Source organism: Ovis aries, chromosome 1 (genome assembly GCF_016772045.2).
Source record: "Ovis aries strain OAR_USU_Benz2616 breed Rambouillet chromosome 1, ARS-UI_Ramb_v3.0, whole genome shotgun sequence".
In the NCBI taxonomy this organism is placed as follows: domain Eukaryota; kingdom Metazoa; phylum Chordata; class Mammalia; order Artiodactyla; family Bovidae; genus Ovis; species Ovis aries.
In genome coordinates this window covers 239346505-239363943 of record NC_056054.1, presented here as the reverse complement: position 1 = coordinate 239363943, position 17439 = coordinate 239346505, and the positions used below count along the sequence as shown (strand labels likewise).

The following is a 17439-nucleotide window of genomic DNA, read 5'->3' as shown; positions in this document are numbered from 1 at the left end:
TATTTCTTGCTTACTATGTACCCTTATAAAAATTATTTTACCTCTCTAAGCCTCAGTTTCTTCATCTGTAAAATGAGGACAGTATTGAAATAATAGTGTTGATGTGCAGATTAAATTAGATAATTCATATCAAATGTTTTGCAGAGTGTCTGTCACTTAGTAAATGTTCAATATGTATCAGTAATATCATTAGAATTGCTCTTCTTTTGTTAAAAAAATCCAGCTTATAGGGGGAAAAAATCTAACAAACATATTTTTTGAAGTGTGAGACTTGAAAGATAGAGAACTTTCATATTTTTACTTTATACGTGTTGGTACTTATAACACTTTCAACAGAGAGCCTCTGTTAACTTAAAAGTAATGATGAAATACAGTTTTAAAAAAGATCCATGAGGCTTAGACTCTGGACTGTTGCTAAGTTGTTTCCCCCAGGATTTCTTCTTTTGTTGTTCAGCTGAGTGCTTCTGCTTAAAAACACTCTGCTACTAAAAGAGCCCTCACATCATAAAGTGTCACCACAGCAAGAATCAGGGGGCTCAAAAGACAGAGGAAATACACTGTCACAGAGTGAATGATGAGCTGCTTTTGGTTTGACAAGAAGTCACACTGTGCTTAGTCACTCAGTTATGTCTGACACTTTGCGACCCTATGTTCTGTAGCCCTCCAGACTCCTCTGTCCATGGGATTCTCCAAGCAAGAATACTGGAGGGGGTTGCTATGGCCTCCTCCAGGGCATCTTCCCAACCCAGGGACTGAACCAGGTTTCCTGCATTGCGTTCTTTATTGTCTGTGCCACCAGGGAAGCCCAAGAAGCCACAGCATATTGTTAATGACAGAGAAACAAAGAAAAATACTTTAGTCCTGATGCTTCAGTCAGATCTGCAAGGTTGTTGGAAGGGCTGACTTGGGTTCAATTCCTGGGTCAGGAAGATTCCCTGGAAGAGGAAATGGCAACCTACTCCAGTATTCTTGCTTGGAGAATCCCATGGACGGAGGAGCCTGGTGGGATACGGTCCATGGGGTTGCAAAAAGTCAGACACAACTGAAGTGACTTAGCACAAGGACACAAACACACACACACACACAGAGTTTTTAAAGTCTCAGTGAGTTACTTCAAATAAAGTAGAAACCAGAACTCTGGATATTTAGAATATTGAAAACCAGGCATTTGAGCCAAAAAAATGTTTGTCTACAAAATTTTCTTTCCTTCATTGTCTGCCAGGAAGGTTACATAAGCTTTCCTCCAGTACCACCCAAAGCCCTCAGTAAAAAGAACACACACAAATCATGACAAGATAAAGACTCCAAGTGGAAATTCAATTGTATTTATTTTTCTTATACAGAATCAGAGAAGTAAAAACCAGTACCAAACTCCGGGTAAAATAGTTTGATCTGATTGATTTTTCTGCATATTCTCTATATGCATAGCAATTTGAATTAAAAATAAACACACATATATCATATTACAAAATGTAGAAATAATTTTTTTAAAAGTTAAAATACGAACACATAAATGATGTAGTGTGTTAGGGAAACAGTCTCTGTTGATAACCTACTTTCCCAATTAAATTAATCTACAATTTCCTTTTAACAGCTTTTGTTTGTCATAAAAGTTGCACTTCTGGAAGTTGCTTTCTGTTATGAGAACATCACTTGTCATTAGTAAAACTCTCTCACTCCTGATCACCTTCTTCTCCAGAGAGATTTTCTGCCAAGCTGGAGTCAGTAACACCCCCAGCACACTAACTGTTTTACTCTGTTTTTACTTATATTGTATAATCAGCGAAAGAAAGGCATATCACATCCTAAATTCTATGGTGAAACACTAATAATTACTTAGATTTAACAGAATTGCAAATAGGTCTTGACAATGTATTGGCTTCAAGGAAATGTGTTTTATCAGGGAAAGAAAATACCTTAAAAGAAAGATTTCTGAAATTATTTTTCCATTTTTAACCTGGATGAAATGTTGAAATCTACTGATTGACTTAGGACTAAAAAGACACGATATTTGGCAGTCATTTTATAATAAGAAATATAGTATAAATAGCACCTTATCATGAATTCTGCAGGGGTTTTAACACTTACAATAATAGGAAAGAACCTTTAAAAAGTTGTTTCTAGATTTCTAGCTTTAGTGTTCTTTAACAAAGGCCATATAACATGGCCTTAAAAATAACAACAAAAATTAGATCTGGCTTCATTTATTAGTAAACATGTAGTCAGGATCTGTGTCTAATTCTGGAAAAATAATTGTTATGTTCATTAATAAATGTTCCAACTAATCTCACTAAAAAAAAATTCTTCTAGTGTTTTCTAATGCCACAAGCTTACTAGGAAATTATTTCTAAAAATTGATAATACAAATCATCAATGTTTTAACTACTTAAAAAAAGGAGGGATAATTGTTTCTTTAATGTTTAATAACCTGAAAATGAATCTATAAAAATATTTTTAAAAAATACAGTAACACTGCTCCGTTTTACTAGGTCCCTTGTTTTTGAGTCTTTTTTTTTTTTTTTTGCTTTTTCTTAGAAAGAATGTACAATGCTTTTTGCAATTATTGCTAACAGAAGAGAAAAAGAAATAGTGCTCCCTTCAATATAGTAGCAATAGAAACATCTACCCTCATCTCTCAGAACGTTTTGAAAAAGAGATAGAATCAGAGGAAGAGAAACCATGGGTCCTTCAGGGGAAAAAAGTCACTTCTTTGTGTTGGAAGCAACAGTAGGTTTAAGCTCTCATCCGCCTACTCACTTAACATCAGCGTGGACAGGGCAACACGAGCGCTGTGCCTCCTTCTCCCACAGAAAGTGCACCGAAGCCTTCTTTTCTTCTACAACAGTCTTTTGGTACAAAAGTTGTAGGAGAAAATCATTGCTTTGTTCTTTGGGGGCACCTCACACCTCCTTCTCCTTTTGCTTTTGGGGCACCATAGCTTGTCTATTTCCATCTCACACCTAGTAGCCTTTCCACTGTATTCCCTAACGTTACTACTTCATCTCTGACCTTTACACTTGCCTTCATTCCAACAAGATAAGATGTATTCTGCCTGTCTGTCTTTTGGTAGATCAAAAAGGATCTCAGATCCCCAGCAAATAAGCCCCTCTGGGAATGGAAAGGTTCCTCTCAGAGACCTGCATTATTAATGTCTCTCAAAAAAGATATTAAATTCATAGATTATAAATAATGTCAGTTCAAAATATTAAACAATTGAGGACTTCATTGGCAATGCAGGCAGAGTGCATGCCAGGCGAACCCGATGCTCTCTCTCAGTCCTTAAAAGCTAATAAAAAACAAACAAAAAAAAATGGTTTTGGTTACATAAGAGGTACTGAGTACATATTTCATGCCTTTCTATACCAACTGTAGCAAACAGGATTAGGATAATACACCTAGGAATCAACTTTAGTGACTTCAGAAACACTAAGGGTCTCCACCATACACCCTCAGGGGGCATTTTTTGACCCATCAGTCAGAGATCTGCTTCATCCTTCAAACAGCTTCATAGATAAGATTATTTTAAACCCTAGAAATCTTGAAAGAAGAAAAGCCAACAAGGCTTCAGAATTTTAAAAGCAACAGCTCACTGTATGCCATCAGGTTGAAAGCTATGTGGTACTGATGTTTTCAGAACAGTTTCAAAGGACAAAAATATAGTTGCCACTGATTTATCAAAAACATTTGGCTGAAATTTGTCATCAGTCACCAAATGATAGTGCTTCATAAAATAGACATCATATTCTAAGCTGTAATTTTCTTAAAAATCCAACTTGTCATTTAAAAACCGTTTGTTTAATAAATGTTCAAAATTAGTACCAAACTGGTCTCTTTCTCTTTCATGAGATCTTGGTGTAGGAACTGTAACGAATGCCATTGCCACTCTCCTGTTAGAAGGATAGTTGTCTAGATGCTGTGCAGTAAAATGAAGAAGGATACACAATAGGACTCTGTGTGCCTTTGAGAATACAGGTAATAAGAGCCATCAGAACCTGCATGAATTGAAAACTACACTGTATTCCAAACAGCAGAATTTTACTATCAGTACAATGATTTTTAAAGCTCAAGTTAAATATTCTTTAAAGCATTTGGTACTAATGTCATCAATACAGTTTTTGAAACTGTAAATCAGGTCGAGTTTTGTGTACATTTCCTGGACCGAGCCACCTGTCAAAAGTCACTGCCTGTGGTCATCAGTTTTTCATGGTTTATAATCAATTGATGTATAAATTTCAGCTAACACCCATAAAGCTTGGTCATGGGGCAGCAGAGAGGAAAACAAAGAAGCAATTCTGCATAATCAATTCTGCTGCACAACCCATCACAGGAATGCAGGCTTGCAGAAAACAGAAATAGAATGTTTATTCATGTTTAACTTCAGTGACTGCCAATCAAATCCAGGCAATTATTAAACTGGCCACAAGGAAAGGAGGGAGCATGTGTGATGGAGGCAGGAGGTAGCTCACCTGCCACCTTGCTCTGCTCCATCGCTTTTTCCAAGAGGCCCAGGAAATGTCAGGTCACGGCTGCATCCAAGCTACAATGATATTAATTACAGCCAGGTTAGAAAAGGCTCGCTTTTGTTCAGAGCAGATTCTACATCAGTGAAGAGGGGGATCAGATCTTCAGATTCCAAAGTTCCCAGATCAACGTTTGTTCCTGGAAGACAGTCAAGAAAATCAGGGAAACGGGTCTGCTGAGGGTTGATATTCATGGGTGTCTGTCCTGTGTTTTCTCCTGTAATGGAAAAGAATGAAACCATTTTAATTCTTTTATTGTAGTATAATTGCTTTATAATGTTGTGTTGGTCTCTGCTGTACAATGAAGAGAATCAGCTACATGTACATGTTTCTACCTCCTCCTAGACCTCCCTTACTCCCCATCCCACACTTCTAGGTCATCACGGAGCACTGAGCTGAGCTCCCTGTGCTACACAGCAGGTTCCCACTAGCTATCTATTTTACACATGGTCATATACATATGTCAATCCCAGTCTCCAACTCATCCCACCTTCCCCATGCCCCCTTGTCCGCACATCTGGTCTCTATGTCTGTTTCTATTCCTGCAGAGTGAAACAGAAACAGAAAAACAAATATCGTGTATTAACACACATATGTGGAATCTAGAAAAATAGTACAGATGAACCCTATTTCTTTTTTAAGGCTCCTGAAAAGAGGAACCAGTTCAGTTGTCAACATAACTCTCATCTTCACTTCCACTGTGCTCACATTCCACCAGAAGATCTTATTGCTGCAGGTTGCAAATATTTCATCTCCTTGCAAAATTTCAGCTACCACGTTACTGAAACTGAGTTGGTGGTGCTCACACCTAAGAGACACAGAGATGCTGGGCCAATCTTTACTTGTTCTGGGTAGACATGGTCCAGAATGGGTAAGTGCAGGGACACAGGAAAGGAGAAAATGAGGACACTGTGGATCTGACTACCATCACTGACTTCCCATGACAATGGCACGAAGAGCTGGTTTGAGTAGAGAGGCTCTGACAGTCATAAAATCCGTACCACAGAGCTATAATCCAACAATTTAATTGTAAACTCAAGTTTGCTCATATCATCCTCTTTATGTTCAAAGGTAGTTTTAATAACTATGTTATTAAAAAACAATCTTCATTGACAACTCTGGGGATCATGTTCAAAGTATTTTAGAAAGTGGCTTCTGCAGATTGCCCCCCTCACTACACATGTACATATACCCCAAAATTATCGAGTATTCTCATAAAGCATATGAGTTACAAATGCATGGGAGCATATAGGTTCTGAGAAGTCTTGTAGTAAGGAAAATCTGTTTTATTTTGTTTAAGCCACTATCACCTCCTTGAATCCAATTTTGGCAGAATTTATATCCTAACAGAACTAAAGTCTGCAGAACCTAGCTGAGACAATGCTATCGTAGAGGAAAGTTCAGTGGCTGGGATGTGACATGAAGAACACATCCTTCATGAATGACAGGACAGGAGAAAACGTACAGACCGTTGTGCCAGGAGATGGAGCTTTTTAGCTGTGTGGCCTAAGACACACTCACTTGTCTGAAATGGGGAAGTAGGTGCCGTATCATATCTGCCACACATGATATGAGGCTCTGGGCTTCATTCATACATAAATTAAACACTTGGTGATTTAGTCGCTAAGTCGTGTCTGACTCTTTGTGACCCTATGGACTGTGGCCTGCCAGGCTCCTCTGTCTATAGAGTTCCCCAGGAAAGGATCCTGGAGTGGGTTGCCATTTCCTTCTCCAGGGGATCTTACCAACTCAGGGATCAAACCCATGTCTCCTGCATTGCAGGCAGAGTCTTTACTGACTGAGTTACCAGGAAGTCCATATAAACACATACACAAATACAAAGACACCATAAATGCTTGTTGACTGTGCTGAGAGAACTCAGTCATGGTCAATTAATTACATAATATCAGAACAACTGGTTCATTCCAACAGCCCCAATCAATTTTCTGAAGGGATAAAATATACCTCAAAGTCTGAGGTGCATTGATAACTATGGCCAGCTTTCACCATGGAATCATTTCTAAGAAACTTATTCAATTAGCTTTTGTGTCATACAAGTACTTTAAGCTTCCTAAGAAGCCTGCATAGAGATTTTACTATTCTAGAAAAAATGAGAGAAAACTCATTTTAATAATATGCATTTTCCAAGGAGAAAAATTACTTCTTTCATAGCAACGAGGGAAACAGAATCACACTTACATTTTTGGAGGCAGCAAAACTTCATGGCTTTTCTACAAACTTATAAAATATCAGTGACTCTTGGGAATATTTTATAGGACTTGCATTGCAAAAAGCAGTCATTTGAAAAATTAAAATGAGTTAAACATGACCTCAGGGTTGTTGTGTTACTGACATTGAAAAACAAGGTTTAGAAAAAAAAAAATGCAAAAACTTTTTTCTACCCAATAGACTGTAAGAGAAGGAAATTAGGCTTTAAAAAAAATTTATCTGCCCTGAAAAATTACCTGATCTAAAGTGCTGGATGTCTGTTTTCTTCGTATCCAGATAGAAATATCCACCTCAACTTATTTTCCATTTTATGTTTTCAATAACTCAAGAATTGATTTTTTTAAATGAAATAAAATCCCTCTGTTTTAAAAAATTCTGTTATTTTTTTCTCCTCAGAAACCATGATGAGACTAGTTAAAGTTCTTCACTAAGGCTAACAATCTTAAAATCTCTCTCCTTGGAGCAACTTTGCAACCTTTATAGTAATCTTTTTGGTCATTAGAGTTTTCTTCATTTGAACAGTGGGACATATGATACAACATGGGGAATATAGCCAATATTTCACAATACCTATAAATGGAGTATCACCTTTAAAACTTGTGAGTCACTGTATCATACACCTATAACATATAATATCACATGGCAACTATACTTCAACTTTTTAAAAAGATGCACATTTGCATCAATAATAAAAATGAATGGATGAATAAAAATGAGACAGACCAAAAAAAAAAAAAAAAAGAAGAAGTTCTTAGAAGGGTGTGATTATTGTAGAATATTCTGGAAAGTGGACGACCTCTAGCCTTTGCTCCTATTATTCCATCTACTCCATCCTCCTATGTCTCTAACACTATGTCCAGTTGTTGTTTCCATGTGTATTTTACAAAGGGAGTGTTTGGCTGGCTTGTCACCATTTAGCGTGCGGTCAGCATGTGATCAGTGGGTCTACCAGACCTTTTCCAGCCACATTTGAGCTCTGCCCATCCCTTGGCTTTTCCTTTTCTTGTTCCTGTGTAATTAACTACATGTCTCCCCTTGAGGGGGCTTATGCCCATTTCTCATAAAGACTTCACAGATGTGACTGTAAATTCAGCACTCACTAAGCCCGGCTAACTTGGAACCCCAACATTTAATAGGACTAATCTCATCCTTCTTAGATGATACTTCATCCTTCTCAGAAGGAGAAGAGGACTTTGTGCCAAGCGCTGTGACCTCATGATGCCTCACCACTGTGGACATTACCAGGTGTGCACATTACTCCCACGTTACAGGTGAGAAATCGGAGGCCCTGGGAGGTTACGTAACTTACCAAAGTTACTACTAAGAAGTAGAGAAGCAAAGATCCAATTCAGGTGGCCTGTCTGCAAGGACTATGTTCTTTACAGGACATGACTTAATTCCACATTTTGGTTTCAAAACATTCCCTACTTATCTACTTGATGTCATTTTAAAAAGCTAAAGACTAGAATCCATCTTTTTTTACATTTTAAAGTCAAGCTAGGGACTTCCCTGGTCCTCTAGTGGCTACAGCTCCACTATCCCAGTGCAGAAGGTCTGGGTTCAATCTCTGGACTAGATCTCACATGCTGCAACCAAGACCTGGCACAGCCAAATAAATAAATACTTTTTAAAAAGCGTCTAGCTAGTAGGAAGTTGCTGTACAGCACAGCGAGCTCAGCCTGGTGCTCTGTGATGACCTAGAGGGGTGGGGGGAAGGTCAGGAGGGAGGGGATTATGTATATTAATGGCTGCTTCACCTTGCTGTACACCAGAAACCAGCACAACATTATAGAACAATTATCTTCCAAATAAAAACAAAAAGAAAATTTTTAAGTCAGACTTGCTTAGATTTCGATTTCCTGAGTCTTTTCTTATTTAACTTTGCTTTTTATGTTTACTAGCTTTCCAATGTTGAAAAGAAGGAAGCAAACAATTATTAAACATGGGAAGGAGCCACTTCATTAAGCTGTTCCAAAGAGGGCAAGATAAATCTCACACCAAGAAATAAAGAGAAGGATGAAGAAAGAGAGGGAGGGAGGCAGGAAGGGAGGCAGAAGGCTGAAGTAATAAATTGAAGACTAACAAAACAAACAGTTCAAACTATTCCTGGGTGACTCCTCACAAGACAGTCTGTGCAATTCTCTAAACACATAGATGATAGCCTGCACGGAGAGCCCGGAACAGCTGCTCCTACGTTCTGGCAGAGTCTGCATCTTGTCTGACCAACTGTTTAGTTTCAGAGCACAAAGCACAGCCATCGAGGAGCAGAAGGTGACAAACACGGGTCCTCTGGACAGTGGCACCGGGGAAAACAATCCTTTTCATCACAGAACAATTTTCTATCATCAGTGGTGATGGAGGAGAAACTTACATGAGCAGCTCCAAAGAGGGGACATGTCAACTATTATTTATTTTCTTACAGTCTATTTTTAGGTTTTTAAAAAATTGAAGTGGGTTGATTTACAGTGTCATGTTAGTTTTAGGTATACAGCAAAGCAATTCAGTTGTACATATATATTCTTTTTCATTACATGTTATTTCAAGATACTGAATATAGTTTCCTGTGCTATACACTAGGTCCTGGTTGTGAGGTATCATTTAATTTTGGTTCAAAAGAGTATCTTCCGGGAGTTTAGGACTTTGATAATTAAATCTAGACCAAGTTTGGAGGCCTTGCTCCTGGAGAAGTAGAGAAAAAGAGGTAACCAGGAAGCCAGCTGAGGCCTAGCCTGAAGGCAGAGCAGGCCAGGAACTACTTAAATTTAATTGCTGAAGGAGGACATTGTTAGGACTTGGAGCTGACAGTTTAGAATCCTCTGAGTTGTTTCACTTTCCAAAAGCCCACTGCCAATTGCTTCCCAAATGCAATAATGACATGAAAAGCTGTGTACTGGTGGCCTGTACATTACAACAAAAAGCTAGAAAAGTATAAATATTCAATTGTGAAAGAATGGTAAAGCAGACAGCGGTATATTAATGCAACTGTGAGGAAAGACTAAATAAAGCAGACAAGAAAAGGAAGGGAGAGAGGAAAGGAGGGAGGGAAGGAATAAGAAAGAAAAAAAAAGCAGAAATTGAAATCCTGTGCCCATATTCAAAAACTATATTTGTATAAACTATGGGGAAGGAGCTGCAGTTTACTAATGGTGCTTGGGTTCTAGGGGCTCTGCAGCTGTGTTCCTGGTTAGATTTTAGAATTGAGAGGATCACTGCATAGGGCACAGGTTCGAACCCTGGCTGGGGACCTAAGATCCTACACGCCTCACAGTGTGGTCAAAAAAAAAAAAAAAAAAAAGAATTGAGAGGACTAAAGAGACAATTTAAAAGTCCAAACCCACTGCAAGGCTTCACAGGCTTGGCCCCTACCTGTGTCCATCTCATCCACGTTGCTGAGGAAGTCCTCTGGAGTCGTGGGGACGCTGTAGCACCCCAGCCCCAGGCCACTGTCGGTGCTCTGCTCCCTCGAATGATATGGCCCCCTGCAGAGCAAAAGATGGCAAGACGTTTTAAAATTAAAATATAATCATGAAGGCCCCCAACTAATGTAGATCTGCCTGATGTTCCAGATAACAAAGGGAGGTGGACTTTGAACCTCGTTTTAATTTTGAAACATATATCCCTGGGTCGAAATGAATCAACTGTAAGCAAAGAAAAAACCAACTGGCCAGTCGTAATAAACTGACACTGATTCCCTTTTCATCTGAAAATAATAAACTAACAATACATTAAGAGAATGATACCATTTATGTAAATTTAAAATAGAAAACTAAAAAAGATGTTGAATATTGCTTCTGGATACAGACATTGACAGGCAATGTGTGTGTGTTTGTCTGTGTGTCTGTCTGTGTGTCTGCACACACGCACAGTGTGTCCAACCCTTTGTGGCCCCATGGACTGTAGCCCGCCAGGCTTCTCTGTCCATGGAACTGTAAGAATACTAGACTGGGTTGCCATTTCCTCCTTCGGGGGATCTCCCTGACACATGGATCGAACCCACGTCTTTTGTGTCTCCTGCACTGGCAGGTAATTCCTTACCCCTAGTGCCAATTGGGAAGCCTTTGATAGGCAATGAGAAGTATAAAAATAGGTGTGCTGGATACACATCAATTTCCAAATGGTGGCTACCACTAGGCAGGGAAGAAGAAAAAAGAAATGTATTTCAGGGGTGGTGGGGAAGAATTTAAATATTAGTTGTAATATTTACTTAAAAAAATAAGATCAGCGTAAATATGGAAAACCTGGGTGTTGGGTATGTGGGTAAATCTCAAGCTATTCTTGACATTTTTTCTGGACATTTGAATTATTTTTGTATCAGTCATTTAAAAACTCCTTTCCTTCAGTATTTTGATTACTATTTGGTTTCATTCTTCTCTTTATTTTTAGTAACTTTCGTAACTGTATTTATTTGTTGCCTGAAGCCTCCGCAAGGGCAGAAAAGACACAGGAAATAGAAAACTGCCCTTTATTTGGGTTTAAAAGGCTACAATTAAGGTTGACTACTTCTACTCATGAAGATATTTCTGGTTCAATCACCTTTTCCTTCTGCTCATATATTTCATATTTTAAAACAACACTTTGTTTTATTTCATTCTTTAATTGTGAAATAATTTTAGACTCACATAGAAGATGTAAAAAGAGTACAGAGTTCCTGTGCATGCTGTGTGCATTTTCCCCAAGGACACAGTACAAAACCACAATAGAAGGATCAATATCAGGAACTGACAATGTATAACACTATTAACCGGCTTCCCTGGTGGCTCAGTGGTAAAGAATCTGCCAACCAAAGCAGGAGACCTGGGTTTGATCTCTGGGTCGGGAAGATCACCCAAAGAAGGAAATGGCAGCCCACTCCAGTATTCTTGCCTGGGAAATCCCATAGACAGAAGGGCCTGGTGGGCTACAGTCCATGAGGTCGCAACAGAGTCCATAACTTTGTGCCTAAACAATAACCATAATAATACTATTAACTAACACCTTATTCATATTTCACCACAAACAACACCTCTTATTTGTTTTGCTCCTATTTGCCACGTAACATGTTTTTAGTTTTTATTTTTTTCTCCTTGATTTTATTTTATTTTATTTTTTTTAATTTTTATTTTTACTTTATTTTACTTTACAGTACTGTATTGGTTTTGCCATGCATTGACATGAATCCACCACAGGTGTACATGCGTTCCCAAACATGAACCCCCCTCCCACCTCCCTCCCCATAACATCTCTCTGGGTCATCACCGTGCACCAGCCCCAAGCATGCTGTATCCTGCGTCGGACATAGACTGGCAATTCGATTCTTACATGATAGTATACAACGTAACATGTTTTTATCTCCATTGGCTATATCAAACCACAAGATTCCTCTAAATAATTACTACAAACACCATGCTATTGAAATCATAAATTCATCCCTATTTTTGAATTATTGACTAGGGGTTTACTTCATGCCATAGAATCAATTTTTGAATTTGAGATTTAAAAAAAAAAAAATGGTGACTTTTTGTCTACTTTTATTTTTTCTGCCATGTCCCTCCACATCCTCCCTCTATCCTCATCCCAACCTCCAAGCTCCCCAACTTTTCCCAATATCAACAAAGATCCATTATACTCTAAACCTCATAATAAAGAAAGCAAAAATAAGTGGCCTTAAAATGTTGACTTACCCATTGAGGAAAGGATCCGAGCTATTATTAGTGATGGATCTCATGTCTGGGGTCATGGCAGGAGGGTTGACAGCAGCCTGAACCGTGGCTAGAGTCTCGGCCTCCATGGGGAGCTGTCTACAGAGGGCGGCTTCCTGCAGAAAGATGACAGTCAGGGGGAGAGGCAACGGTGATTCACTCGTTACAAGGATTGGAGCAAAGGATGCTTCAGATAAAAACTTTTCACCAAACACAAAAGCACTTTATGTTTATTCCTCATAAGTCAAAATCATCAGGAAATCATTAGTGTTCTTTCTCTGAAGAAGTCTTACAGGCATAAGCCACTTTCTCACAGATACCAAGTTAATGAGAAGCTCATGTAATATTTGCCCTCAAAGCACTGACGGAGCAACTGTCCAACCCACCCAAATTGCTTAAACACCCAAATCATATAAAGACCTCTCAAGACACTTTCTCAAGGACAAGGCTATTTTTACCCCAAGTGATCAGACCAAATCTAAGTCAATCAAGCAACTGGACTCTTCTGGACTAGCAAGTATATTCTGGTCTTTGCCACTTACAGCCCAGTAGAGCTGTGGAATTACACAGTTCAGGCTCTGTGTTAAATCACAACTGGCAGTTTTAGATGATAACCAGGAGAGCAAAGCAACCGGTTTAAAAGTTTGTTAGTCAATCGGTTTTTCTATTCTGTCGACTAAAATGGATGAAGTTTGGAGAAGCATGCAGATCCAATCCAGAGCTCACTTGATGATTAACTGTTTTGATAGCATATGGATTTCATTAGCAAAAATTAAAACGCCAGCATTTTTTTAAAGCTAACATGATTTTGCCAAGGAGAGTCAATCCAAAGTTTACAAATTTGACTGCAATTACTTTCTCTAGATATAACCTCCAGGGAGTCTCTCCTATTTTGACAAACATGACCAGACATCAGATTCTTTTCAAATTTGCTGCTGTTTCCAGAGAATAAAACTTGTGTATATTTTTCCATGTGTCCAAAACCAGAGTTAGGCCCTTCCCATGTTTATGCCTATCACTTTCCCCCTACCCAAGCTGAATCACTGGTCTTGCCATCCATCAAACCCCAAAACCAAGGCTACAACAGCAAACAGAATATTCAGGCCATCTAAGTTACAGGGTCTGCCTTAGATCTCTTCCAGCCCTAAGAAGTGATGATTTTAGTCAGCAACAGAGTAACTGCTGTCTAGACAAGTCTAGTGAAGTCATCGGCTATAAAAACTTTTGGTTACTAGTGTTCATCATACTGTTCCTAGGAGTTATGGTAGCATGACTATCACAAACCATGAAGATCTGATAGATAAGAAACTTCATTTTTAATTTATACTGAAATAAATACCCTGTCTAGAAAGGGCTCCTGGTTCACTTCTGTTCATCTAGATTTCAAATAATTCAATATTTAACTAACCTAAATTTTACTCAGTAATCTATGAAAAGCAAAGTGCCCCCCTAAAAAAGGAGATTTTAGTCCATAATTCCAATCTTAGAAGTACCTTCTGAATACATGTAGAAAAACTGAATTATTTGCTATAGTTGTCTTTATGTGGTAAGCAGTGTTCATTAGAAACCTTATCTTCTAACCAAAGCTTACCTGGAGGTTTCACACATAAGAATAACAGGGATTGGACCTGGTGTGAGGAACACAGAGCCCACCAACCCCTCAAACACACTCATATACACACACCACAGTCTGAAAACAGCTAGTCAATGATGTAATTTTTAGTCCTTTATAGTCCTTTATAGACAGTAAATGCAAAGATCCTTCAGGCAATAACCTTCATTATCCAAAAAAGAAAATCAACTTTAACTAGAATATTCCCATTCTCCAACCATTCTGAATAAATGTGGAGTTTACCTCTAAACGGCTATACTTTTAAACATACAATTTGAAGAGATTGCTGCATTTCTTTACATGTGATGCAATTTTATCACCATATTTCTTAAGAATACTAGATAAATTTGCAATTTCCAGATGGTCTGAATTTAAACCTAATAAGAATCATTTCTGGAACTTCATTGAATAAAAATATATATATACAATATATATGAATTATTATTATGGACTTCCTTGGTTGCTCAGATGGTAAAGCATCTGGCTACAATGCAGGAGACCTGGGTTCAATCCCTGGGTCGGGAAGATCCCCTGGAGAAGGAAATGGCACCCCACTCCAGTATTCTTGCCTGGAAAATCCCATGGACGAAAGAGCCCGGTAGGCTACAGTCCATGGGGTCACAAAGAGTCGGACACAACTGAGCGACATTCTTTCATAATAATATGAATTATTATTATAGAAATATAAAAAATAATACAGTTTTACTATTTTAAGCTTCCCTGTTCATTTAAGTTACTCCTGGGATAGTTCTAATAGAGTATTTATTTTAAAAGAATGCTTGTGAGTGGCTAAATATATAAATGAAATTCAAAAGGACTATTTATAATAAGCATCACTACGAACAAAGCTAATGGAGGTGATGGAATTCCAATTGAGCTGTTTCAATTCCTGAAAGATGATGCTATGAAAGTGCTGCACTCAATATGCCAGCAAATTTGGAAAACTCAGCAGTGGCCACAGGACTGGAAAAGGTCAGTTTTCATTCCAATCCCAAAGAAAGGCAATGCCAAAGAATGCTCAAACTACCACACAACTGCACTCATCTCACAAGCTAGTAAAGTAATGCTCAAAATTCTCCAAGCCAGGCTTCAGCAATACATGAACCGTGAACTTCCTGATGTTCAAGCTGGTTTTAGAAAAGGCAGAGGAACCAGAGATCAAATTGCCAACATCCGCTGGATCCTGGAAAAAGCAAGAGAGTTCCAGAAAAACATCTATTTCTGCTCTTTGACTATGCCAAAGCCTTTCACTGTGTGGATCACAATAAACTGTGGAAAATTCTGAAACAGATGGGAATACCAGACCACCTGACTTGCCTCTTGAGAAACCTATATGCAGGTCAGGAAGCAACAGTTAGAACTGGACATGGAACAACAGACTGGTTCCAAATAGGAAAAGGAGTATGTCAAGACTGCATATTGTCACCCTGCTTACTTAACTTATATGCAGAGTACATCACGAGAAACGCTGGGCTGGAAGAAGCACAAGCTGGAATCAAGACTGCCGAGAAAAATATCAATAACCTCAGATATGCAGATGACACCACCCTTATGGCAGAAAGTGAAGAGGAATTAAAAAGCCTCTTGATGAAAGTGAAAGAGGAGAGTGAAAAAGTTGGCTTAAAGCTCAACATTCAGAAAATGAAGATCGTGGCATCTTGTCCCATCACTTCATGGGAAATAGATGGGGAAACAGTGGAAACAGTGTCAGACTTTATTTTGGGGGGCTACAAAATCACTGAAAATGGTGATTGCAGCCATGAAATTAAAAGACACTTACTCCTTGGAAGGAATGTTATGACCAACCTAGACAGCATATTAAAAAGCAGAGTCATTACTTTGCCAACAAAGGTCCATCTAGTCAAGGCTATGGTTTTTCCAGTGGTCATGTATGGATGTGAGAGTTGGACTGTGAAGAAAGCTGAGCACCAAAGAATTGATGCTTTTGAACTGTGGTGTTGGAGAAGACTCTTGAGAGTCCCTTGGACTGCAAGGAGATCCAACCAGTCCATCCTAATGGAGAGCAGTCCTGAGTGTTCATTGGAAGGACTGATGCTGAAGCTGAAACTCCAATATTTTGGCCACCTCATGCGAAGAGTTGACTCATTGGAAAAGACTTTGATGCTGAGAGTGATTGGGGGCAGGAGGAGAAGGGGATGACCAAGGATGAGATGGCTGGATGGCATCACCGACTTGATGGACAAGAGTTTGGGTAAACTCCGGGAGCTGGTGATGGACAGGGAGGCCTGGCATGCTGCGATTCAGGGGTCGCAAAGAGTCGGACACAACTGAGTGACTGAACTGAACTGATTTATAATACCCAAAGCTGGATGAATTTTTACTATGTTGGTGGAAACGTTTAATGGTGCCATTTCACTTCTTCTCCCTCTATTTTAAATGAAAGATACCTGAAGTTCCATTCCTCCACATCCATATTTTCCAAATGATTCAATACTTTGAGGATTTGACCCCCATTATCATAAGAAGCAATGCTTTGTTCTGCCTCTAGGGGGCTCACGATATCATTTTCAGCTTCAAATAACTAACAAATAAGAGACTACAGATAATGTGTTGAATATACCTGAAAACAAGCTCCGAAATATAAATTAGGCCAGTCTGAGACAGAAAGGTTTTCGGGGTGGGAAGATGATGCAACACTTTCTTCGAGATTACTATGAAGTGTAGTGAAGTCACTCAGTCATGTACGACTCTTTGCAACCCCATGGACTATAGCCTACCAAGATCTTCTGTCCATGGGATTTTCCAGGCAATAGTACTGGAGTGGACTGCCATTTCCTTCAGAGAATCTTCCTGACTCAGGAATCGAGCCCGAGTCTCCCGCATTGTAGACAGATGCTTTACTGTCTGAGCCACCAGGGAAGTCCATTATTAAGATTATTATGAGACCATTCTTAAGTCACAGCAGCCACTGTGAAGGCGATATTGGCCCCTGGCTCTAAAGCCACATGCTCCCTATCCACAGTGGTCCACAAAGCCTGCCTGACATCACTCATGTCTCCTCCTTTGTCTGGGACATGTCCCCCCTCACTCCCTCATTCCCTTCCCACTGCTCCTCCCACTTTTGGCCTCTGTTCCAACTGTTTCTCCTGCTTGGAACACACTGCTCAGATCCTCCCAAAGTTCATTCCCTCACTGATGTCTGTCTCAACAGATGCAGTCTCTTCAGAGATTACATTATTAAATGTTCTTCATGGCAACTGACATATTTACTGTCTGTCCTTCTCTTTAGAGTGTAAGCTCCAGAGGAAAGAGATCTTATTTATCATGTTCACTTCTGTGTCCCCACTGTGTATAACAACCCAGACATATACTAGGTACTTGATAAATATTCACTCAGTGAAGAAATGAAAATACTGCTGGAATTCAAACGGAAATATTT

The 17439-nt window shown here is 39.0% G+C and overlaps 1 protein-coding gene across 2 annotated transcripts in view; it reads right to left on the bottom strand.

Annotated features, from left to right (window-relative positions):
- Positions 1–1309: 1309 nt before the first annotated feature.
- Positions 1310–17439, bottom strand: part of WWTR1 (WW domain containing transcription regulator 1) — a 146739-nt gene continuing 130609 nt past the window's right edge. For both annotated transcript variants that reach the window (XM_027959404.3, XM_015092609.4), the window contains exons 5-7: positions 12410–12543; positions 10116–10228; positions 1310–4737 (exon numbers count right to left, since the gene is read on the bottom strand). In XM_027959404.3, coding sequence (XP_027815205.1) covers positions 4553–4737; positions 10116–10228; positions 12410–12543 — 432 coding nt within the window. In that variant the 3' untranslated portion in view covers positions 1310–4552. The remainder of the gene's footprint in view (positions 4738–10115; positions 10229–12409; positions 12544–17439) is intronic.